The sequence below is a fragment of the Epinephelus moara genome, chromosome 24 (genome assembly GCF_006386435.1).
Source record: "Epinephelus moara isolate mb chromosome 24, YSFRI_EMoa_1.0, whole genome shotgun sequence".
Lineage (NCBI taxonomy): Eukaryota > Metazoa > Chordata > Actinopteri > Perciformes > Serranidae > Epinephelus > Epinephelus moara.
In genome coordinates, this window is record NC_065529.1 from 33,215,871 (window position 1) to 33,242,717 (window position 26,847).

Here is a 26,847-nt window from a genome sequence, read left to right on the forward strand (position 1 = left end):
TATGTAGCCTAAAGCATCGCTGTGCCTCAGCTCCTACTTAAGCCTCATTTTCACTGCATGGTCCGTATAGACTCAGTTTAACTCAGCTCACTTTTTGTTCCAGGTCCTTTTCTCCATTTCATCTTCCACTGTAAATAGTGCGCTCTCAGTACAGGCAGGATTCTCAGCTGATTGCCATAGTGAAGCCGTGTGAACTCGCCAAGACATCATCTTTAACGTGACACTCCCTGAATTTTGTCATTGGCAACCCAAGAGAGGAACATCTGCACCTCATCACTTGTACACCGTAATGTACAGCGAATTTTTGTGGGCTTCCATTTTCCAAAATCTGGATTGGGTGAATTAAAAAATTGCAGTTGCTATTGTCAGTAACTATTTTAAAATGGGCTTGTGCAGGATGTCCTGTGACATGTCTCTCTGACTGATCAGTGGTCTGCAGTGTGTTATTCCTATCCTTTAGTGCCGGCTCAGCGTGCTTAGAACATCGACTGAGATGGTACCAAAAAAAGTAACAGGTACTATCTGCAACTTTTGCTAATGGAAAACCAAAAATGAGTGAGTCAAGCAAGTGCTGCAGTGGTACAGAATGGACCAAAGGTAAATGACAGTTTGGCTGTTAAAATGTAGGTCTGACTCCATTAACTACACCAACATTGCTAATTTGATTTTAAGCCGGCAGAAAGAGGGATTCAAGGTCAGCACTGATATTTGACCTCTCTCTTTTGGCATCCAAAAAAAAAAATTTTTTTTGTTAAACTTGAGCACACTGGCATATCCAACCAGTGATTTCTCTTTAGTGCTTTTATTTAAGGATTTAATTGGACTGTTAACACTCCTAAAACATACTCATATTACGAGAGGGTCGTGAGTAGATGTAATGGTAATTGTGTCGCAACAGTAATAATATGGGTGAGAACTTAATTGTTCAATAAAGCATGAATTTGACACTCATTAAAATTCTTGGCTTGCTGTATTGGAGCGGAAGGTGTATTACACATCGGGAGAAGAAAAACACCTGAGTGAGAGGGGCGGGCAGGGAGAAAGGGCTCAGGTGTCTCTGTTTAGGTGTTAAGAGTGTTTACATCCTTTCAACTCCTCAGAGAGAAATGTGAGAACAAAACCCCGGCTTTAACTAAAGGATCATCTTCATCCGACAAACAAGGATTTCTATTCAAGCAGGAGTCAGTCTCTCACTGGGAGACATGTCAATCCTCCGTGAGCAGTTGTCAAATGGTCCAATAAGCATGAAAGCCAAATCATACATCATGATTCTTCTCCATCACCAGACCTCAACTTCTTCCAACACGTCTGGGAGACTGGAGCTGTGACTGTGGAGTTGTGACTGTCACTGTGTTTTCCGCCGACGTTTAAAAAAAAAAAAAACCTGCTTTGGAGAACTTCTTGTGTGTGAGTCAGTGTCACAACATCCCTGCGTGTTCTGCATGTTTAATTTCTGCCAGGGTAACTCATGCGAGGTGCTCCCTCCGCACATGAGATCACATGAAGCAGAAATGTCGTTTTAATAACCTTTAATGAAATCCTACTAAAAATAGACATTGGGTGAAGTCGTACTTGTGGTTCAATTATTTAGAATAAAAAATTACCTGTTCTGGAAGGTGTTGAGCCCGGCGGGGACACACTGGACCCTCCACTGCCCATTCTGGTCGGGGTAAAGGACAAACTTGATGGGCGCCTCTATCTTGAGCTCCTTCTCCAGGGCAAACAGATGCTCCTTCCAGGGACACCCGCCCTGGGAGAACAACACCACCTCCCCACTGGGATCTACCTGGAAACGAGAAGAGGACCAGAAAAACTGTGTGTAACTAGCGTGCAAGGTAGAAGATCGTGGAGAGGAAACAGCAGTTTACTGTGTAATTTAGGATTTAAAAGTAAAATACATGATCTAACTGGAAAAATAAGAAGCCAGAAAAGAGTCTTTAGTTTTTGGCACTATAAATACAGTTTGCCGATGAAATGAAAACTTGAACTGAACAAGGAAACACTGGCATTGAAAAACTTGTATTACCACAGAAAAGAAAAGTACTGTCATTGAAAGAAGTTGTACTGGAAAAAACAAAACAAAAAAAAAACAGGGATCAAATATGAAAATCCTGCAGCGCCCCTATGTCCCTCCACTCCATACCATAACAGTGACAGAGAATCAAAATGGAAACTGTCACTGAAAAATACACAAGATACACAAACACGTCACTGACAAAACATCGCCACATTAAAAACACTGAAAACATGTGCGTCATTCTTTATCAAAAGCTACATTGTTTTTATACCCGTGTATTATCTTTTCAGGTGAAAAGCTTTTTAATAACAATTTATTTTCCAAGTTTTTCAATGCCAAATTGTATCTTCAATGCCTAAAACTAAAGACTCTTCTGTGACTCCAAACTCTTGACAGTTTATCTCTTTCACCAGGAGCAACAAAGAGACACAGGAGGATTGTAGGAATCTCAAATCTATAATAGATGTTAGATCAATAATTATTTGGTCCAGCACTGCATTAATACTGTACTGTACAACTCAACAAATACTCATATAAGGAAAAAGCACAAGAAAAGGGAGAATTACGTTACTGCTGATTGATAATGAACTATAAAAGGACTGCTTTAATACTTTATTTATATACTAACCCATAAAATAATCATTTGTATATCAATAACTCACCCCGTGTTACTTTGAATTTGTGAAGAAAACGTTTTTGCTCACATGCCTTAAAGGTAGGATCTGGAGGATTTTCCAGTTGCTGTTTGTAAACACATTCAAATTTGGCCCCTCCTATCAGGCTCAACTCTCCCGGGTGTATGGAGCCTGGAGGTACGGAAGAAGGCTTCACAGAAGAGGTTCAGGCAAGGCTCGCGCTGGTGCACGCTCGGACAAGCTCGGGCACGGCACCTGCGCTCTCTCATTGGCTGGGGAAATCTCCGCCCAGAAGCGGTCCGAGCTCACAAAAACATCAAAATACAGTTAAAGGGCAGGAGCTCTGCAAACAGAGTCACCACCACACATGAGTAGAAGCCCATAGGTGATGATTAAGCAGGATTTCATTTGTATATGTCTATATTTTGTTTTGTTTGAAAATCCTCCAGATCCTACCTTTAACAGTGAACGAAGAATCCAAAAAATTCTAGATGCACTGAGGTAAACAGGGTCTATGTTTAACACAAGCAAAACTATATCACTATAACTATATATTTGAAAGATCCTTTTGCATATGAGTAGCACATCTGCCCATGTGTTCCAGCTTTGCCTTGCATTGAACAGAGCTCACATGCACACGCTTGCAGAGGTGCGCTATACTTTTTACGGGAGGTGTTTTAAATAGTAAGGTTTTAGCAACAATGCATGTGTTTGAGAGATACTGAAAACAGGACTGGATAAATGAGACTTGGATTTTACTGCACGAGATTGTAAGCAGATGTTCTGATATTTTGCTGGTGTTAAAACATAGCCCCCAATGACTTCAATTCATCAAGAATTTTTTTTCAGTTTTTGGATTCTTCGTTCACAGTTGAGGCATGCGAGAAAAACTGTTTTCTCCATGACTTCAATGTAACATGGGGTGAGTAACTGATATACATTGATCATTTTGTGGGTGAAGTATTCCTTTAACTATTTTACTGCTTGCAGTCTTTAAAAATAAAGTTACATGATCGATGGAAAATCAATCCTGACAGCTTCAGAAATGTCTTTTTTTGGGACCTACGTGCTAAGTTACTATGTTTATAAAGGACTAAAAAAATAAATCCAAAAATGCACACGTTAGATTGGACAGTCTTGTACCTCATGCCTCTTGTTAACAGCTTCCTCCACCACTGCACGAGCTGGTAACCAGGCAGACTGGTAGTACTCCAGGCGGTCCAGGAACTCCTCTCCAACCATCTTCATAGCCTTTTTGAAACCCTCCTTGTAAAAACATGAACACACAATATGCATCAAATCTGGTTTAAAAATATGAGAGCATACTGTAACATATTATGAAGGCAGAAATAGAGTTGTTTTGTGAAACTGATTAGCCTTTAGATGTCAAGTTGATGAATAAAAACTGCTCATGGTTCAAAATCCTTTTAGCTGATGATCATTCACACATTTTGTCACTACTGCCCTGTCTCTGAATCCCAATACAGTTTGATGTCAAATACTTTAAGTGAGACTGTGTGCCAGATAAACCAGCCATCTCCACACTAATCCTCGCAGCCCTGCTTCATCAGCCTCCTGTCATGTCCTGCACAAACCCGTCTGACCTCGCTCTTTCATCGTGTCTTGAGCGGAAACTCAAGAGAGAATAAGACAAACAAATGCACACACAGACACGCACAATTTGAAAGGCAGAAACCTAATCTGCATGCATCTGATTGTGGAGGTTGTGGTGTCCCTGAATTTTAACTGTCGTGGATGGAGAGGATGAAAATCCATTAGGTTGTTCAATTATCACAAACAGCCACTGTTGAGAGTTCACCGGGTCAGTCTACCATCAAAACATTTTTTTTCTATAAAAAGCTTTCTCATTTTTTTCTGATCCCTCAGAGCTACCTTGCCTCGCGGTGTGACTTAGAAGGGGAATTGGAGGCAAAGTGCCAGGACAAGAATCATAATCATGTGAAATGAAATGCAAAAAAGAAAAAAAAAGAAAAATAGGCCAGCTACTCCACTGAGACAGCACAGACGATGGAAAAAAAAAAATTGGTCAACATATATGCAAAGCCAGGCGGCAGGTATCATCATGCAGAAAACAGGTGCTGTTTCCCCGCAGGCATTCCCCTCCTGCTCTAACGAGAGACAGAGAAGTCACACAAGGCCATTTCTGGGCCTCTGTTGTTTCTGCACGGCTCCAAAAACACCGTCTCAACAACAACTGCACTAAATTGCACCTGTCGTGTTGACCACAACAGTCTTAACCTATCTTTTGTTTCACTGATGGTTACCTATTGTGTGTGACTATCATTTAATGATGTAGCAAAATGCCCCTTTTTTATCCTAGGGTCCTCCAGTTAAATATCAGGGTGTCAAAAACAAAAGGGAGTTCAAGATCGGGCTTAGTCCTGGTGCTAAATGACAGGTTATTGAGTAATCAACTAGAGAGGTTGCTTGAGCCGTCAATTAGATGTTGTTTTATTGTTGTATTTGACATTTTGTATTGTAACTTGGATTCTTAAGACTTTTTGATGCCAAAATCAAAAATACATATTTGTCCTCTTACCTGTAGTGCTATTTATCAGTCTAGACTGTTTTGATGAGTGAGTGGCAGATTGTTGATAATACCGGCTGTAGAGGTGTCTGCCTCTCTTCAATATAATGGGACTAGATGGCATTCAGCTTGTGGTGCTCAAAGCGCCAAAAAATACATTTGAAAAACTAAACATCAATGTCTCTTTCCAGAAATCATGACCTGGTTACTTAAGATAATCCACAGACCTTGTTGTGAGCAAATTCACTTTGAGACAATTTTCTTTCTACCGAACTACACCCACCAATAGGGTTGCCATATTTGATTTGTGAAAAACCGGGACATTTGACATGTGACCCAGGGCATTAAATATAAAAATATACTATGTCAACAGTTGTAGGACTCCTTGTTGCCTCTCTTACCTCCATTTGTCCTAACAAGCAGCCAAGCTGATCACACTGAGCCGTCAGATACAGCTGTTGTTCTCCTCTCTGACCATTTATGGATATAAGCTTCACTAACTACACCTGACCATTAACTTAAGTAATAATATAAGTTATTAATGTATGAATAACATGCTGGTTTTATACCATGTCCATGACAAAAACAGGAGCACGTAATCTCCATTCAGTCTTTAATGGGTTGAAGAGACTGGTTGCCATGGACACAAGACGCACAGACTAAATACATCAGTGGCTGAAAAATAATTAATCACAATGCCGAAAAACTTACAAAAACCTACGAACTGTTTTTGTCAGGTCATTTCAGAGCAATCTAGGCTTTTGATGCACACGGTGGTTCGTCAAAACGGACATTAGACATCTTAATCATCCCACCTGCAACACGAGACATGAGAGAAGACTAACTATGACATAGGGGCTTTCGAAATAAAAAAATCTCTGCACTCCAATGTGTCAGTTTTGAAGTGTAAAACCTCCACAGCGTGGTGGGGAATACAGTAGCCTACTAACTGCACAAAATAATGTGAAATGACTGGATAGCCTATCTACGACAGCGACAGCCCGTGCAGCAGTTGCTAGGTGATAAGGTAAACTTTTTTGAGTACAGGCATGTGGCCAGTTGTTGCTGAGTTCTACTAATTTTTACCCCTTTACAGACACAGGATTGGATGTCTAAACGTAAAGAGGAAAAAATAGAACAGCAGTAGAAGAATTTTGTTTTATTTGGTACTCTGACATTTCAAATTAGACGTACATTTTCACAAAAAACAGGGACAATTTGTGTCCTGGGAAAGAACACTCATTTTCCAGGGCAGTTGCTGAAAAAAGATAACGATCTCAGGAAAACCAGAAAGTGTGGCAACCCTACCTATAACCTCATGACCACGCAGAAGGAAGCGTGCATCTACTGTTAGCTTATCCAGCACCACTGAGCTAGCTAACATTACAGCTCAGTCGAGGATGACGCCAATAATGCTTATATTTCGCAATGTCAGGAGCACAAGCCTCTTGTCCTAAGTAGATGCATGCTTCCTGCACTGTGATACGGTCAGTGGGTGTAATGTGATGGGGAAAAATAGTTCCTACATGAAACTGCTCACAACAAGGTCTGTGGAGTATCTTGAGTAACCAGGTCAGGATTTCTGGAAAGAGACATTGCTGTTGAGTTGTTGTTTTTTTGCGTTTGAGCACAATAACCCGAGTGCCATCTACTTCCATTACACTGGAGAGAAGGCAGACATCTCACACTCCGACACTCAGCATCTCACACTGAAACAATCTAGACTGATAACAGCTCTGCAGGTAAGAGGAAAAATATGTATTTTTGATGTTGGGGAGAAGCGTCCCTCTAAGTTTATGTTTTTTGTTATCATCTATCTGTGCCTATGTTCGATATAATAGGGCTGAAACATTCAGGCAATTAAGCTTGAAAAATTCAATGAGCAGCTACTTACGCAACCACTTTGATAAATCAATGAATCGAATTGTCATCCTCTCTAATGTGAGGATTTGTTGCTCTTCTTTCTCTTATGCAATAGTTTTTCTCTGTAAATAACAATGTATTAATATGTAACTTAAGTGTTTACTCATTTTACTTACATTCATACTTTGTAAAATGCATATGTTCACTTATTCAAATATAAAAAGATAGCAGGACAAGTTGATTATCTGGTAATTATTATTATATACCTTTACCGTTATTTTGTGTGACAAAGTTAAAAGGTAATAACAATGGTATATTTAGAAAAGTTTAAGGTATAGGTTTATCTATATAAGGAACTGTCTGTTTCATTTCACTCAATGACTTAATGAGAAGGGATGAGACTTCATACGTTTATACTTCCTCCCACTTCTTTTTGGATGTGTAAATCAAAGTATCTATTCATTATCAAGTGCTTTAACATTATACTTTTCATTATTTGGAAGTATTATTTTATTTCTGTCTGTCTGCTTGTCTGTATTTTCATGTCTTTTTTTACATGTTAGAAATAAATATCAAATATGATTATCAAGAAATAAATAGTAACTCAGTGTTTGAACTGTTAGTAGGTCAGAAAAATGCAATTTGAATAAGTCAGCTTGAGCTACAGATATTATTTTTCATCGACCAAGCAAATAATTGGGAAACTAATCTCAATATTAAATTCATGTTCACATTTTAACATGTTATACCTTGGATTCAAGAAGTCTTGTAGCTCCACAAATAAATCAGCATTTAAAAATCGCCTCTTTGGATGTTTAATATATGTACTGATCTGAGTAGAGTGATGTCCTTGTAATAATATGGTTGCGATTAAAGAATATCAGCATTACAGTGTTATGTCATGTTTCTTATGTTTTTTCCTTGGACAGATAAAAAGTAACATACACACAGTAACAGACAGTGCCCACGAGTCATACTGTAGAAATCCAGGCAATTATAACACATGTGCACTGAATCCAAAGAGCACAGCCTTTGATGCTGCTGTTAAGTATCCCGCTGTGATTCAGGATATCTTGATATATACTGTATCAAGAGGAAATTGTGTCATTGTTGTGAACACACACACTCTCACATGTTCTCACACGTTCTCACATGTTCTCACACCTCCCTCTGATGAAATGTCTTGTGATGCAGCAAGGACAATTTATTTACCTCTCACTGAAGTCATTCGCTCTATTAAGACGACAGGACTCTTATATCTCCTCATAGGATCTTATGTCACAGATACAGGCCCACACACATTAGATGTAATCTGTGACCTTGAGTTTAAAAGCCATGTAATATAAAAGCTGCATCAGACCAGTCTGTGTGCTAAGTGAAAGTGTACATTCACACTCATGCAATCCCTCACCTCGGTGTCCTGACTCTTGCTGTTCCAGCGTGGGTTCAGGTGGCCGACACGTGCGCTCAGCGTGGTGGAGACAGAGTAGCGGGCCTCCCCATCACACTGTGAAATGCCATTGTCTACAGCATCCACCTCCTCCACGAAGTTCTCATACAGCTGCGAGGAATTAAAAGAGACATGTGACAGGGGAGGTTAGGAACCTGTAATGACATGGGAATTGGCTGTTTTATGTTCATGCTAATTTTGAAAAAGGACAAACTTGCAGTGAATCCCTTTTTCGAGCCAGGGAAATTCCGAAAGACGGGACTTTCAGGAGAGAGCAATGTACTGGGATTACATTATTCTGATTGAAATCCATTTGGTCACAGTGTGTGGGCAGTTACTGAGGGCTAGAGTGCATGGCTAGGTCGTAAAACCAAGAGGAGGAGACAAATTGCTGCTATTTTACAGTTAAATGGCAAAGCTCCAGGAAGATGTGGAAGAGGAGCAGAGAAGTGGAGACATATTAAGGGCTGAAAAGCCTCAGTGCATCGGAAGGCCAATCACCACACAGCTGACATTTTACAAGTGGCTTACGAGTGGAACTAAGTTTTGGGGCACAGATAGAGATTCAGTTTGTCTGAACTGGCTGAGGACGAGACAAGCAGCATCCTAAAATAAATAAAGCCCCAGCCGTGAGTAAAAGGATTACTCGGGGCTTAAAACAAACTGACACATCAAAAAGCCAATGATAATGTGAGTTAATGGTGCTAATATTTATGGTGACCTAAGATTTAGCTGGATTAATGTGCCTGGCCATCAAAATGTTGTGTGTGCTCAGGCCTGGAAGAGGAACTTTGCCACATCTCTGTCCTCAGTATGTCTTCCTATTTATGCTCAGACTCTGCTGCCAACTGCTGAAGGCAAAATGTCACAAACTAAACTTTAATGTTAACATTTTGCATGTGCTTTACACTGTCACTGTCACTGATGTCCCTCCTCCTCTTCCTCTTGCCCCTACTGACATTTTTTGTCAGTACTGATTGGTTGTTTTTGTTCGCATGCAGTATGACTATTAGAAGCCATTCAAGAGGGCAGAGGATTTTTTTTTCCCTCAGTCTCATGTCTTAATGTGTGAATATAGTGACAATTTCAGCAAATATGAAGAATAGAATATCTGAGTATTTCGGGGTGTCAGTGGCTTAGTGGTAGAGCAGGTGCCCCATGTCCAAGGCTGTTGCCGCAGCGGCCCAGGTTCGAGTCCAGCCTGTGGCCCTTTGCTGCATGTCATCCCCTCTCTCTCTCTCCCCCTTTCACACTTACCTGTCCTGTCCATTAAAGGCAAAAAAATGCCCCAAAAAAATATCTTAAAAAAAAAAATATCTGAGTATTTAGTTCACCATGGTCAGAGGCTTCATGGTGTCTATTTTAAAACAGCCAAGGAGCAAGCAAAGTGCAGCGCACAGAGATAAGTGTCCTTTGATTCTTTTGTGATTCATGATGAAATCGACTTTGTTCAGGTTCAATACATCAGCCGAGGCGAGGTGAAGGAAAGCCTCTCTCTCCAGTGGAGTGTTTGTGCTGTGAATGAAACACAAAGGTTGCTAATTCACCGCCCGCTGTAAATCCGTCACCCTCTCCCTCTCACCTTATCGTAGAGCACCTCCAGCTGCTTGTCGCCCTCCTTCAGCTGCGTCAGCTGGGCCAGCAGCTGACGACCGAAGTGCAGGTAGACCAGGCCGGCTGAGCTGAGCTTGGTCACCCATGGCTTCTCTGGACACAGGCTGTGGAAGCTCTCTGCAAAGGTCCTGGACAAAGAGAGGGTATTATGTTAGCTGACTGCAACAGAAACGCCTTTTAACAACAACACAATATTCTGTTCACAGTGGGTGGAAAAGGTTGTAATGTAAAAACTGTCTAAAGCTTGCACATGTATGATGTTTTGAAATAGATGCCAGCCCCACATATTAGCCTTTACTGTATGAAATTGGTGCATAATGCATAAGAGTGAGATTGTGCTGCTGCAGATGGTGTTAAAAGAAATAAAGATAAACAATAAGTAGTATACAGAATTGTGCCGTAACTTAAAATCATTATAAATACATTGAGTAATTTGTTTTTCAGTTGATCCATTAATCATGTAGTTTATAAAATGTCCTGTTTTATATCATTGTAAACTGAATATCTTTGGCTTACAGACTGTTGGTCTGACAAAGAAAGCAATTTGGAAACATCAGCTTGAGCTTTGGGGACACTCTGATAGATATTTTTAACTTTTCTTTTTTTTACATTTTATAAGACAAAGCCAACAATCAATGACGGAAATAATTTAAAACATATTCCCTCCTTAACAAATTTAGTAGTGACAATAACATGCAGATAGTAGATTTGCTCATGTAAAAAAAAATAATTTAATCTAAGTATGAGCTGAGATGATTGGCATGTTTGCTGACGTGTCACAGCAGTATACTTGTATTGCCTACCATGTCTCCAACATATAAAGGAAATATAAAACAGCTTATATTAGTGCTAAAAAGAGCGAAAACACTGTGTGGTCTGTAGGCAGACAATATCCAATCAATCAATACCAAAGCCAGTCAAGTAACTGAACACAGACTGACATCCGAAGCATCCAGGTTGTAAGTAAAAATCCTTTACTAATGGTTTTTAATATAAAGGAGTTTTACTGACAGTCAGAGTGCCTCAGATGCTTTTTAAACTGTAGACCTATACCATGGATTAACCGTGGAAGTTAAGTTAAGTAAGCTGGACAGTCATTGGGCCTCATGCAGGAAGCAATATACGAACAGATTTTCTCTTAGTTTTTGTTCATATCCACGTGATTTGTTCTGATTTTGTTAGTACCCACTGAATTCTGGGATTCACTAATGTTTTCAAATTTTTGCTCTTCTCTTAGGTAAGAGAAAATTTGAGTGGTCGGGAGTGCTCTTACAAAGATTAGAGAAAAACATTTACTTTTCACAATCCACGAATTGTCTGTATGCTGCAAGGAAACACAATATTTTTTTTAAATGTTCTGAGTAACATATAAAAAAAAGAATGTATTTCATGTTATCAAATTTTGATTATATTTTAGAGCAATCATAATGATTGGATTATTACACTTCAGGGCTGAGGAAATACTACTGTATTTGGTAAATTGATCCCACTTACTGTAATTGCAGATACTGTACATCCCTCTACATTTACTCAAGTACTGGACCTAAGTACAAATCTGAGGTACTTTTACGTTACTTGAGTACTGTGATCTCGTGATACTTTCTACTTCTACTCCACTACACTTCAGATGATAATATTGTACTTCTTACTCCACTACAATAATTTCATAACTTTAGTTACCACTTTACAAATACACAAGTACAGCTGAAACGATTAGTCGATTGATTAGAACATTAACTGTCAACTATTTTAATAATCGTTTCAGTCATTTTCTAATGCAAATACATTTCATGGTTCCAGCTGCTAAATATGAGAATCTACTGCCTTTAATTTAAAATATTTTCATTTATTAAATTGATTTACAGTTTTCTGCACTGAGTACTTTTACTTTTAATACTTAAATCCATTTTCTTGATTGTACTTACATACTTTGACTCAAGCAACATTTTCAATGCAGGACTTTTAGTTTTAACAGGGTATTTTTACAGAGTGGTATTAGTACTTTTAGTAGTAACAATTACCACTGCTTCTTACACAACATTTACATCATCACTAATGTTTTGCCATTCCTGGGGTTTTTTATTTTCTGTAACACCTGTACTGACACTCTTCTTCTTCTTCTTTGGTGGCATCTCCAATTCTTGGGCATGTGCCAGGGTATCAGCACACCTGCCCTTACATAGTGTTTAGGGGGTGTTACCTATGCTGAAAGGTTACTTATGTGTCCTTATGAGTCGACTTCTCTAATTTCAACTCTTAACCAAAAATTAAGAGAAAATATATAAAAGGAAATTTAAGAATTCGTTGCTGCAAGAGGCCTCTTGTTTCCTGTTCTTACGTGACGACTTGAAATATCCTTGAAGAACACCTGATTTTTTACTATAAATTAATAAATTATATTCGTCTAAGCTTCAGAGTGACGTTGCATTGACCAGAAAGAGAGAGAGAAAGCATGCATGCGCTGGCGTGTTACTCAGCATGAGCACACACGAATAAAAGCCACCGGAGGTCTCTTCTCAGCCACGTGCTGAGATGGGTGGGCTCCAGCGCCCAGCCACCGCTGGTCATTTAATTCAGGCTTAATTAGGATGCTTGGGCTGTGGCACAGCGGAAAACAGACCATCAAATGAATGAGTGACATGCTAGGGAAGCAGGGGGTAATCACAGCCATTAAAGGACTAATTGGCCAAGCTGAGGCATTTCTATGCTGATTACCAGGAGATGGGAGTGAATGAGCGAGAGGAAAATGACACGGAGAAATGGAGAATAGCTGAAAAAGAGAGAAGTCATCAAACTCAGTGTGAAGTCACACATGGTAAACTTGCCATACAGAACTACATTAATATATGTTAGTAAGGAAGAATATAAACCAAGAGTTGGAAATACTTTGGTAAGAATTAAGTATTACTGACTACGATTCCCATATTGCACCAGCTGCATCACTTCCTTATGCTTATAATAAACAATGGCTTTATTGCATCCTATTTACCGTGTGCACAAAATAAAGCTTCATGAATATATTTCTTACTTGAAGCCTCAGAGAAGCTATTCAAGCACTTTCTGAAAAAAAGAAATGTACTGGCAGGTAATTTCCTGTCATTCTGTGCACAGTAGTGCCTTAAAATGATAGGAAATTTGTGAAACTGTAAAAGAGCACAGTGTGGCCTTTCACAAGCTTTGGAAGTCGACTTTTCAAAAGAATTGGCCTGATACAGCAACATTCTCTTAAATTTCTATATTTTCTCTTTAATTTTCCACCAAAAGAAAAACAAGAGAAGTAAACTCCAGATGCATCAAACGTTCTTAACCATCCAAATCTGCTCTCACTCAGGTGTTCTGAATGATAAATCCCACTTGATTTTAAGTAACCTTTTAGCATAGCTGACGCCCCTTAAACACTATATAAGAGCAGGTGTGGTGCTGTGTGTAAAGACTTTGGCACATGAATCAGGGAACTGGAGAGACGCCACCGAAAAAGGCTGTAAGAACTTCTGCAGTAGTGACATTGATGTACTGTTAAATAAACGTAACCAAAGTGAACATGTAATTTTCCAGAGGGTCAGTACTGGTGTTACAGGAAAAAATAAAAATGAAGAGAATGAACAGAAAAGGCAAAGGATTTGTGATGCTGTAAATGTCGTTTCAGCAGCAATGATGCAGGAAGTATTCAGATCCTTAAAAGTACTTATACCACATTGTAAAAACACTCTGTTACAAGTAAAAGTCCTGCACTGAAAATGTTACTAAGTATTAAAGTAAGAGCACTCAATGCAGAACATTTTTAATCAATTTAATAAATCAAATTAATTAAAATAACTGAAAGGAAAAGCAGCAATGACATCATTTTTGAGAAGCTGGAGCCATTAAATGTTTCTGCATTAAAATAATTGTTGTGTGCAAAAAAATCTTAATTCATAAAGTAACAAGTAACTTAAGTTATTAAATGATTGTAGTGGAGTAAAAAGTACAAAATTAACATCTGAAATGTAGTGGAGTAGAAGTAGAAAGTTGCAGAAAGTTTTTTATACTGTACTTGAGTAAATGTACTTAGTTAGTTCCTGCAAAGTCTTAGGGCTGCTGTGCATCTGTGCCTTCTTGGGGAAACAAAAAGGAAAGAAAGGAAAGAAAGGACAACAGAGGAGATATCTGCACACCAATGTAACTGGGCTAGAAAGCCACAAAAAGGTCCACAAGCTGGGATCAGTGCAAAATAGTCTATTTATTTAAGACATCAGGGCACAAAAAATGATGCTCAAAGTGCAAAAAAATGAGTAAAAACAGCAGTAAACGTTTCAGTCCTTGACTATCATCAGTGCTTAGTTAATCAGCAGAAAGACGCACAGTAAGTGAAATTACAGTAATTAGGATCATTGGACCAAGTAGAGTATGATTTCTTTAGCCCTCAAATTTTATAGTTCAATCATTATAATGACTCTAAAACACAATAATCTAAATCTGATTATATAACATTCATGCATTTTTTTACGTTCCTAAAACTTATTTATTTGGACTAATAATTTGTGAACTGTGAAAGCATGTTTTTTTCCCCTCATATCTTGGTAAAAGTGCTCTCGACCACATGTAAAACTGTCTCTTACCGAAGAGAAGAGCAAAAATAAGAAAACATTAGTGAATCCCAGAAATAGATTGGTACTGACAAAATGAGAACAAATAGTGGATAGTGGAAAAATGAGAGGAAATATGTCCGAGATATGACAAAAAGGGTTTCATTGCTCCTGTCATAATGACCTTGGTTGGTATTATGTCATTCACTGAGAACATATTGACAATCGTCTGTGCTTCTACTGGTGCTTTCCTTCTTGCTGTAAACAAATAAAGGTCAGAGTGTTCTTGACCCCTTGTACCGTATCCTGCTAATGACTGGCTCATCTCCAAACCATCTTTTTCCCCTTTGGTTAAAAAGATTCAGACTAAAAATCTATTTATGTATTTTGAGATATTTCAATCTGGTTAGGAGCGTTCAGGGAATGTTCCTTTTTAATTCATTTAGATCTCACTGTGACCCTCGGTACTGCAGAGACGATCCAAATCACTTTATAGGAGCGCTTCAGAAAGTGTAATGGTCTCTGGCTCACTGCTGGTTTAACCCCTTCTTTTCTGGGAAAATGATTTTAGTAAGATTTGAGAACAAATTTGAGAACAAATTAATATTTGTAACTAAGTGCTGCGAGATTAGGGACGGCGCCAAATATGTTGTATCACATTTATAGGAGAGGAATTATCAAGGCCTGTGTTTATTTTTACAGTGACATATTGAGTTACATACAAGATATAAATTATCTTTACAGATGACACACAAAACTTTAATGGCAATTTAACTGGCATTAAAGTGGGGGTTTTTTGCATTACGAGAATAAAGCCAAAATATTGGGATTAAAGTTTATATGAATAAACTTGACATTTCAACAATTCAAGTCAAACTTTTGAGAGGATAAATCAAACTGCTAGCATTTGCCCATATGGCTGCCTCTACAAAATGCTTTGTGTGGGTGAATTGGTGAAATTGTACTTCAGAATCAGTTTAAAAAATAAGGCAATTTCTTTTCCTTTAGTGCATAAATATAGTGTGGTCATAAGTATCAGGATTTTGAAGAGATTGTGCCGAAAACTGTGTCTGTTCAGAGGGCGAAACCACGCAAATGTAGAAGAGGTGGCTGCATTTGTGCAAACTGAAATATCTGGCAATGGACAAATGCAAGGTTATTGATGGTTACACCTGCCTGCAATCCAGAGGGGATATGTTGTATCACAAGATATGATGTGATGGACCAGAGGAGTTGATTTAATTCTCAACATTTAAACTTCATTCACAACAATACGACTTCATTCTTGTAATGCAAAATAAAAATAAAAAATCCTCATCTCATTTTCTCCCCTTATGCCTGGCCTTAATACTCTCCCGTGTCTGTGGCCATGTTATCATGCATTACAGAATTTTGGTGAATTCAGGGGAAGTGGACGCCTCCTCCATCAGTGAATCCACACAGCCAGCAGCAGAAAACTTAAATTACATCACAACACAAAACTACATGAGAACAGTTTATCTACATTTCTCTGCTGATGGTAGGTGCTGCGAAATGCACAATGCATTCATCTCTGCTGTAAACTCATATTTGCTTACTTTTATTTCTTTCCTGAGTGGGAGCACTGAGTGCCGTTCTTACTGTGAGCAACCACAAACGCACTCCCTGCCAGATCTAATCCACTGTGCTTTATTAACCTTCAGTCAGTGTTTGGAGAACATTTCTCAGGCCTCCAACTCTTACAGGCATTTTATTCCCTGCTTAAGAAACTTCAGAAAATAAAAACGTCAAAGATAAAAGTTTTTCACATTCTTCTTTTTGTTTTGAGGCATTAGTTTGAGGGGAAATCATTTGTAATCGCATATAGGGTTGTCTGTTCCAAAGTTTAGATGAAAAACAAGCAAAGATGGCCTAATAACTGTCCATTAGGAAAGAGACATCTGTAAATCAGTGGATACATTTTTTTTGTCCTATTAGGATGTGATACATTCAGTCTGATAACATTTTGAAAGCCTGAGCCACATAATTCTATCATTTTATCAAATCATCATTTAATTTTTTATACTCTGGTGTCTCTGGTGCACCTCCTCTATGAGCCCAGAGATGTCAATGATCTGGGTAATTTTACACCAAGGAAGTTGAACTCTTTTGGCTTCACGAGCCAACACTGTATACAGTCTTTTCACACATCTATGGCGCCCATACAACCCTCTGACCCAACACAGATTGACACACACAGTTGTCGATCATGACATCACTCCCCCTTTTTATAGCATCAAATAACTAATAAAGACCACACTTATCAAAAAAATGAACATTTGAAAATGCATCAGTGTGATAAGAAACCATCTTTAAAAAAGTTTGACGTGTACTATAATTTTTTTCTTATTTGGGCCAGTGTCCCATCTGCTAACATGGAGGGGGCATCAGCCAGCCACTAGGGGGTGATCAAGATGTTTTGGCTTCACTTTTGAGGTGCTGTCATGCCATCCTTCTTTATATACACAGTGTGTTACAATACCCATGCTACCATACTATTTAGTATGCCAGAGAATGATTTATAGTATGTCAAATGCAGAATGCCAAAAATACCAGGATGTACATCCGGTTTTATTTTGCACTATGCAAGCCAGTATGCTTCTCTGGCTATTCTGACCCACACTCTGCGCAGCGGAAGATACGTCACATTGACTGAGCTGCAGCCACCTGACAGGTTTACAGCTTGTTGAAAGCTGATGGACAGCTCATGACAGCTTTCAGAAGCTGCGGAGACAGATGACAGCACATTCACCTGACTGATGAATAGTAAAAATAGGAATATTAATTGTTTAAGTAAACAAAATAATCATAAAGACTAGCAACAACAGAAGGACATAACTATGGAAATAACAATGACACATGAAATATGCAATGCATATGTAATTTCACTGTCATGAATATGCTAGAATCTACAATGTATGTCTCCACAGTAATGGATATGTAAGAAAGAGGGCAAAGTTCGGGGCGTTATGTTATGAGAAAGTAGTATGGCTGCATGTACTTTGTAAGGGCAGCTGCAATACAAACTAAACGTTAAAAGAAAAAGTATGTGATTTGGAACTCACCCACAGTCACTGTCCTGGAGTCTCAGTTGGTTGCTTAGCAACCTCATAGTGACAACAAGACTGCCAAGTATAGTAATGGTGAATTGGCCTTTTTACTCTTTGGTTCTGACAGGCTATACTGTCATCTAACTCTTGACAAAAAAAGCAAATAAGAGTATTTCCCAAAATGCCTCACTCCTCCTCCTGTGTTTTAATTTCAGGCTCCTTCTTACTGTGATGTACTGATGCTGCTGTCAACTTCATCTGTGCACTAATTTTAAATTAATATGAGGACTCCGATTGTTCTCCAACTTCCTCCAGCACCCGAGCCCACTTACATGCACGCCTGCCATCACAACCATCTTGCCCCCATCGGCGCGTGTGAGTGACAGCCACATTCTCCTGCGGCCCCTCGCGGTGTCGTGGCAGCCTCTGTGCCTCGTGAACCAGCAGCAGGGGAGCATTCAATTGAAGGAGCGCTAATTATCACTAACCACCTGCCAGGAAGAGAGCCCTGGCATATCTTTATCACCGTGGTCATAAAAGCTATCTCTGATTATCATCAGGACATTAAGCTGACAAGACATCTGGAATAGGCTGATTACTCAACGTGATGAGACTTTGAGTGAATGCAATCATTCGGAAGGAACTTTGGCAGGAAATTTAGCAGTAAACAGAGTGTGTTCCTGCTGGATTACTGAGGCGGATACTGATATTAATATCACAGTGTTTTAAAAATCTGACAATGATATATTAGCCTGTAAAATCTTTTTTTTGCATTAAAATATTATATAAGAATATTTTTTAGAAGAATCCCTTGCTTGTTACTAAGATATGTGCATTTTGCAGTTGAAAAAATTCTCATCTCTCTCGTGGATAAACTATGCAATGTTGTTTTCTGGTTTTAAATTTCTATGGCAATCAGTTACTATACTAATCAAGCGGCAACTTAAGAGGCTGAGAAAAGACGCCAATATGGAAGTGCCAAAAACTGCAGTTCGTCTAATGGCCACTTGAGGCTGGCTCCAAATCAGAGTAAATCTCCATAGACCCCCATTTTAAAATGCCCAACTTTACAGCTGAAATAAACATGTTTACAGCCTGGTACTAAAAACGGTTTGGGTCTCTATAGATAATTTCCCCTTCCTGACAACTGTACAGGGGTGAATTTCTATATAACTCAAGGGTTTACATTTTATAAGACCTAAAGTTATGCATATTTCAGGGAGTGGCCACGTGAGTGACAGGCAATGAGTCTATGAGTCAGATCCACCCCACGCTCCTCCACAGCGCCAACCTTTTGTCCAAATACGGCCCCTTCTGGCTCATTATGGTGGCTGGCTCGATGACATAACTAACTGGTACATCTAAATGGCTAAGCCATCATTAATAATATTAGTTACCCTGTGCTTCACAGCTATGACATTTTAAAAATGGCTGACATGAAAGACACATATTTTATGATGCTTGGGTAGTTTTGCGTCACTAAAAAAAAAAAAGTTCATTTCTTTAACCAAATAAATGGTAAGTAATCTGAGTGAAAAAAACAAACCTTACTCCAACACTGATTCAAATGTATATTACACTGTTTATGCAAAGAATATAACATTACCGTCTTTGGTGGAAGTGGAGTACATGATAGTTTAAAGTAAAACTTTTGGTAGGCATTAAATATTTCACTAAACTTGTCTGTGAGTAATTTGTGTTTTGTATTAATTTAAGAAGAAACACTGTATCATGCTTTGCCTTACTAAAATAAACCCACAATGTGATTACCATGACAGGTGATGAACAATAACTATTCATATATTCCCCTGTCTTACTTCATAATATCCTAACATTTATTGAAATCAAAAACTTAATTAACTCAGTCTCTTTGCCGCAAAATTTGTACCTCTGATGATGGTCATAGCGATGCCTCTTTGGGTCAAACTCTCCCCCCACGTCCACAACGATGTTGCACTCTGCCAGCTGTGTCGGGTCCCTGGTCCGAATGATCTCCGCATCCTGTGCAATGAATAGAAAGTTTGTCAGATCTGCAATCATCTATAATCAGGCATCCGATTTCCAGGAAAGAAATGACATCTGGATTTTATGTATAGGCCTCATTTAGGTTTTCTGAACTGTTCAATCAAAGAGCCAAATGCATTTAAATGAATTCCACCAAGACCGTTAATTATGACAAGAGTGTGACCCTAATTGGACCCGCTGGAAGCAGGACTATAGCAGGGTTTGAGCTTGAACAGGCACAAATTGTAATTTTTGCTCACATGCACTGCCGTTCAAAAGTTTGTAATCGCCTTGATTGGGTACAGAATGTTCCCAATCAAGCTTTATTGTACTGTACAGTAAGATGGCTGAGAGGACAACTCTATATTTATGAGCAGATGTTATTATGTATGAAAGCTTTGCAAAAGAAGTTATGTTTTGTAAATAAAGAACAAAACGCTGTATGTTTCAACCAGACTGACAACTGAGAGAACAGAGAGAGGCAAGATCCCTCTGAGCAGCAGTTGCATAAGAAGAGAAGAAGTCCGCAGTCATTGGTAAAAGAAACTGGAAGCTTCGCATCAAAATGTGCACAGACTTAAAGGGGAACATAACAGGTTCCTGTTTCAGTGTCAAGTGCACAATAGTAACTTAAACAAGCTGGAATTTATAATAGTGTTGCTTTAGCAAAGCTATTCTTTAAACTTTACAATAGAAACATAAGGTAAGTCTAGAGTTCACACTACTTGAATTGTATCAGGGAATATCTGTTAAACACAATCTAAACTAACAATTTAAATCTATTCAATTTAACCACTGAGTAGACTGCAGAGGGCTGAAAGAAACTGGTTTACAAAACATTTAGAGCTTAAAAGTACAGTTACAATTTAATAATGATCTCAGGTCACATATGCTTTTTCCCAGACTGGAAAAGAAATTCACACTTACAGGGAAATGGTTACAACAGTCTTTACCCTGGTCATGCAACACAGTGGGGACATCCATTAAATGAAAGTTTTAATAATTTAATTCTTCTTTTACGTTCAAAACTATTCCAAATGTTGATAAAACAACTGATATCTGAATTGTACTGTCTTTATCTCTGTTAAAATAGCTATTTTTATTGAAGGAAAGAAGAAAAAAAATCGATATAAAAGCCAAATTTTTGAAGGGTGGTGTAAATTGTAGGGATGTATGATAATATCGGTACAACATCGGTATCGGACGATACTGGCTTTAAAATGAACTATTGGAATCACCCGACATGCTTTTTCTGATTTCACAGGATGAATAAATATTACATATACTGACAAGTATAAAGAATTGCATTTCAGGTCTCCATCATCACGATAAGAGTACATATGCATAATATGATGTTAATTCCACAACAGAGGAGACTTGATGATCACTGAAATTAGGTGGGAAAAAAAGTGGATATATCAATGCCAGTTTCGGTAATCGGCCAAATGAGTTGTTATATATCGGCATATTGGATATCAGCAAAGAAACAAATACCGTGCATCCCTTGAAAATTGCATGTGGTTATGTTACATATGTAATTAAAGAGTCTTTTTCAAATATGAATAATAAACATCCTGCGATCATCATCTAGACTACATCATTGTTATTCAAAAAACATCTGAAAAGGACTCTGTTTTGCAAAGACTCTTAACACTTTATTGATTTATTTGTAATTTGTTTGTGTTTTTTTATGTGTTGGTGTTGTAAATTGTACATCTTTAACAATTTTGTAATACTTCTTAGTCTGAAACTCTTATTCAATTAAGCAATCTTCGTTTTTATCTTTTTCTTTTTATGCGATGAAGTGCCTTGATGCGTTAGGTATTTAACTTGCGAGGGAGATCAGCCCAATAATTTCTCAATTCATTGTCTAGACAAATTACTGTATCAACATATACAGTAAATGGAAATCATCATATGAAATTATATATCCTGTGAGTGAGGATTGTATCATCCATTTGCATAGTGGTGTCTGAAGTTTTTAGGTGGGGCTTAGTTTACATTTGAGACAGGGATTGTGCCATATATAAACACTGGGGAAATCTCAATTATGCTGGATTGATGTTGTAATTCTGCTTATTAGTACAAAATTAAGGCATGTTCAGTGCCAAGTTACATTAAAATGTGTCTGTACCCCTAAAGGGGAATGTGGGAACATTTTTACAGCGGTGTAACGTTTGTGTTTATTTTATTGACCTTTTTCTGTGGCATTTTCTCCTAAAATGTATGATTACACTAAAATTATTATAAATCTATAATGTTATGATATTCCTGTGAGCTCCATCATCTGTGCAACAGCACCCCCGTCTGGAGTCTTACAACATGACATGAGATGTGTGACAGAAACATAAAATAAAAATGTACTTAAAACTCAGCCAATGCAGACACAAGGATCATTTTTAAAGAGCGGTTTTAACAACGAGGGTTTAGAGTAAGTAACGTTTTTAGCTACACAGACTGCACTTAAACAGCAGCAGTTAAGGGAACAATACAAACACATATCATCTCTCTTTAACCCACAATGGCAGCACACTGAGCCTACCTTGTACTCAGGTAGCTGACGGAGGAAGAAACAGGCCAGAACTTCATCACAGTGGAAGGTTCCGTTGTGGGTTCCGATCTTTTTAACAGTCATGTTGTCAGTGCAGAGTCTCTTCGGTTCACTTGACATGTATCGTGGTGCTGTGACGTGCACGGAGAGTAAAACACTGCAGTTAGCCTGTGAAGTCAATAGTCGTAAAACACTTGCTGGTTTGCTTAAGTTTATTAGAGATGTAACGTTAATTTTTGTTAATTTTTGTGCTACGATGTGAACGCGCCACATTCAAGCACGACTTGCTTTACACGAGACGCGCCGGGTGGCGGACGGATTTGACAGCCGGACCGGACCGGAAATGGTGCGTCCGTTTTGTGAACCGGTGAAACACGGGAAAATGTTGTTTTATTTTGTTTTCTTTTCTATTTAATTAATCTTATTTCAAATATAACAGTACATTGTAAATATATGAAATTATAAAAAAAAATAATATTTTATATAATAACATCAAAAAAAATTCTCATTTTAACACCATATATGAAACAACAATATCAAGCATAATTGTGAAAAGAGCTTAAATCTAAAAACTAATACAGACATTAAATTATGTTGATTACATATCATTTTTGTATTGTTAGTAGATTGTGATCCTGTATTAATATTCAGAAACGTAGAACGTAAAACGTAGATGAATCAATACAGTTCAACCCGGGCTTCTGGGCCGCCCCTCCCTAAACGCAGAACACGCGCTGTGCGTAGGGCCTCACCTTCCATGGGGGGCCACATTTTGCGCGAGGGGACGCATTTGCGCATATGCGCTACCGTGAGGCGCGCGTAGAATCAGCTCGAGGAAGGAGAGAAGAGACCTGTAATCTGACCGAGCATGCGTCGCTGCAATGACGGGGTGCGCCGGCAGGCACTTGCAAAGCTGCAGCAGGTGAAGAGTTGTCCACATGTCGTCCAAAAGACACCACGAGTCAGGAGCGAGCAAGAGGGGAAAAAAGGCAAAACAAGAGGAAGCTCGTGCTTCACTTGAAGGTGGGTATGTTGTTGAAATAAAACTTTGTGGCACAAACACCTAAGCTGCTACTCATTAGATAGGAATCTCTGTATCCAGTCTCTGTCTAGACTGGAGAATTTTTTTTTTTCCAGCGGCCCTTTTTAACATTTATTGAATGTCTTGTTAACGCCCTATGCATTCACCTCTGATGAAAAGGAGTGGTAAAATGACCAGTTGGTGGTCGTATATATTGATAGGCTATAAACTTTAGCCAATATATTATATATTGGCTAAAGTTTATAGCAGGGCTGCCCCTGACCAAATTGGGGCCCTAAGCAAAATTTTATTCGGAGCCCTACTACAAAATGACCGTACAACAACATGCCATTTAACTTGACAACCTTTATTAGCAATAACAAATGTACTGTAGATACAGTAGTTTGGCTGTATGAGTCAAATAAAATAAATAATTCAACCTGAAATAAATATTAAATAAAAATAACTTCAAACTGAAATAAATAAACAAATCTGAGTCACAAATAGCCATCAATTACTACTACTACTAATATTAACAAAAAACTACTATTGCTATCTATTATTACATTATTATTATTATTATTATTATCATTATTGTATTATTATTATTATCATTATTGTTATTATCATTATTGTTGTTGTTGTATTATTATTATTATTGTTGTATTATTATTATTATTATTATTATTATTATTATTATTATGTACAGACTACAGTCCTAAGAAAACATACTAATTCAGGATCAAACAGACTGATATTTCAAACTTTACATTCAAGTTTAGTTCCCTCTGTCAACAAATGCATCAGTTACACACTCATTTCAATCAGTATTTCTCTGTCTCCTCAAAAGCTGACTGTTATGAATTAAATTCACCAACAGATGGCGACATTTACCTCCATAAAAATAGTCGAAAACTTATATTAACAACATAAATTGATAGGCTATAAACTTTAGCCAATATATTATATATTGGCTAAAGTTTATAGCCTATCAATATATATACGACCACCAACTGGTCATTTTACCACTCCTTTTCATCAGAGGTGAATGCATAGGGCGTTAACAAGACATTCAATAAATGTTAATCAGGGCCGCTGGAAAAAAAAAATTCTCCAGTCTAGACAGAGACTGGAGACAGAGATTCCTATCTAATGAGTAGCAGCTTAGGTGTTTGTGCCACAAAGTTTTATTTCAACAACTTACCCACCTTCAAGTGAAGCACGAGCTTCCTCTTGTTTTGCCTTTTTTCCCCTCTTGCTCGCTTCTGACTCGTGGTGTCTTTTGGACGACATTCACATAAAATTTTGCTTAGGGCCCCAATTTGGTCAGGGGCAGCCCTGGAGCCTACAGACAGGTACCCATTAGCCGCTCCGCCACTGACTGCTCTTGTCCTGTCCTCTCTGACTATCACTAAACTCTGAGCTTAATCATTAGCTTTAAGCTTAGCAGCACTCGTAATTGAGTAGGCTTTTGAACAATGCAGGAGAAATGTTGCAGACAGTTTATATTATCAGCCTGGGCCTGGGACTTGTTGTAACGGTAAATGGGATGTGTTGTAACTTGTGTAAGTTAAACTGTGTCTGTGTGAGTGTACATCTTACCCCGCGATGCGCAATGTGGGTACAGCAGGGTCCAGCCACACGCTGCTACTGCTGCCAAGTACGGCTGCTAGCCCCGCCCGTTGGAAAGAGTGTGGGACAGTGGCGGAACCAGAACGCAGCTAATGGGTAGGCCTGCAAAAATTTGGATGGGCCTGATTATTTTTAAAGCTGAGATGTCTGTGGATTTAGTAACAAGAACATACTAAAACATGACTAAAACTGTGTGCCCGCACAAAGCCGGAAATATGCATACACATTATTGTCGGCATATTTGTAAAGCCGTGTGACGCTTGATTCTGTTTCATAACTCTCAGTTAATGTACATATTTGGCGCACATGCACGAGCATAATTTCCACTTCACATTTATTCCTAAATGGACGAAGACGCCCTGAACCAGCTTTCATATCAATTTGGCACCTACTCCACCTGTCTGTATAGGCTACCTGTCTGTTGGCTCCATCTGTCAGTGAGACAAACATGAAAGACGTGCAGTTTAACCGACGAGGAGCGGTCATTACGCGCGACTATTACGCACGGTTGTGAGGTCCGCAGATCTCACACTGTTTATAAACCAGTTTACCAGTTTAATTGCAGGAAATGTTTAGTTGTTAAGCCATTTTTCATAAGTATAGACATTCACTGTATATCCACTTTTCTACATGTGGCTGCTGCTGGCTTGAGTCTTGACTCTTTAGTTATCAATAACTTGCAATGCTGAGATAAATGTTTAAGGTTTCAAAATTATATATTGATATAATCTGATATTGAAATGTCAGACCAATGGAACATGTTCAGAGCCTCCTCACAGGCTCACACAAACGCAATCATAAGAATTATGGGTTTTTTTGTTTTTTTCATGAATCTTACTGGATGGGCAAGCTTTCAATCTGGGTGGGCACACCCATAGATCCGCCCCTGGTGTGGGATATACCACTACTAGGAATGGGAGGAGGGGACTAAATCTCTTAAGATTTAAATAGCACATTATTGTGCTATTATAATGAGCACCGCTTACATTGTGCTTTCAATAAATACTACTGCATTGTTCAAAAAGTATTAATTGTGTCTCAAATTATTCTAGGGGGGGACGGCCTTACTGGAGGGCCTTGTCATTCTACAATGTAAATTGCAGAATCTGTCTTGTGAGATTACTGTATGTGTAATAGTCCTTTTCGNCCCCACTGTTGCCAGGGGAGAAGAGCTTCTGCGTATCGCCGCAACGCCTCACCACACCCCTGAGATGATGAAATATTTTGTTGGTAAAGGATCTAGTAGTCTGTACTTGATGTATTTAATTTAAAATGTAAATTCACACTGTCAGACATTTAACTTCCCCTCATTTGTATCAGAGATTTGCATTTTCCCAAATCTATAATCTCTTTTTGTCAAATGGCTCTAGCTGGTCCGGATAAGCGGAGGACGACGAGACGAGACGAGACGAGACGAGGCTCTAGCTGGTTGTTAAAACAAAACACGTGGTAACTGACTGTAGCGCTCTCTCAGTGATCAAAGTTAATTTGGCTTTGTAGCGCTCTCTCAGTGATCAAAGTTAATTTGGCTTCCGCTTTCTTTCACCCTACAGAGAGGCTGGTGCACACCTGGAAGGAGGTGGGCTTGGATCTGAAGCCCCACTCGTCAGCAGAGTGCACGTTCTGCCAGCAGCCGCTGCACTTTGAGATGATGAGTGAGCGCGAAAAGTCTTACTTCAGCGGCCTTAGCCACCTCATCTCAGCCTGCGCATAACACTACTGCTGGCTCATGACGGCACATACATACTTATCACCCATTCCTCTATCACTGTCATAGAATATATTAATTATCTTTGATAAATCCTCCTACACATGTTATTTAAAGTATTCTATGTTCAGATGTTCTATATGCTCAGAATAAAATATGAAATGGAAAGAA

The 26,847-nt window shown here is 38.7% G+C and overlaps 1 protein-coding gene and 1 long non-coding RNA gene across 2 annotated transcripts in view; one reads left to right on the top strand and one right to left on the bottom strand.

Annotated features, from left to right (window-relative positions):
* The window catches only part of myg1 (myg1 exonuclease), a 36,154-nt gene extending 13,504 nt beyond the window's left edge, over positions 1–22,650 (bottom strand). Inside the window, exons 1-6 of the mRNA XM_050038983.1 lie at positions 22,307–22,650; positions 19,649–19,761; positions 10,096–10,255; positions 8,475–8,624; positions 3,796–3,918; positions 1,605–1,786 (exon numbers count right to left, since the gene is read on the bottom strand). Of these exons, the coding sequence (XP_049894940.1) occupies positions 1,605–1,786; positions 3,796–3,918; positions 8,475–8,624; positions 10,096–10,255; positions 19,649–19,761; positions 22,307–22,588 (1,010 nt within the window). The 5' untranslated portion in view covers positions 22,589–22,650. The remainder of the gene's footprint in view (positions 1–1,604; positions 1,787–3,795; positions 3,919–8,474; positions 8,625–10,095; positions 10,256–19,648; positions 19,762–22,306) is intronic.
* A 3,465-nt stretch (positions 22,651–26,115) lies between these two features.
* On the top strand, positions 26,116–26,847 carry LOC126386287 (uncharacterized). The gene is made up of 2 exons (XR_007569483.1): positions 26,116–26,198; positions 26,522–26,847. It is a non-coding gene; the product is annotated as an uncharacterized LOC126386287 (long non-coding RNA).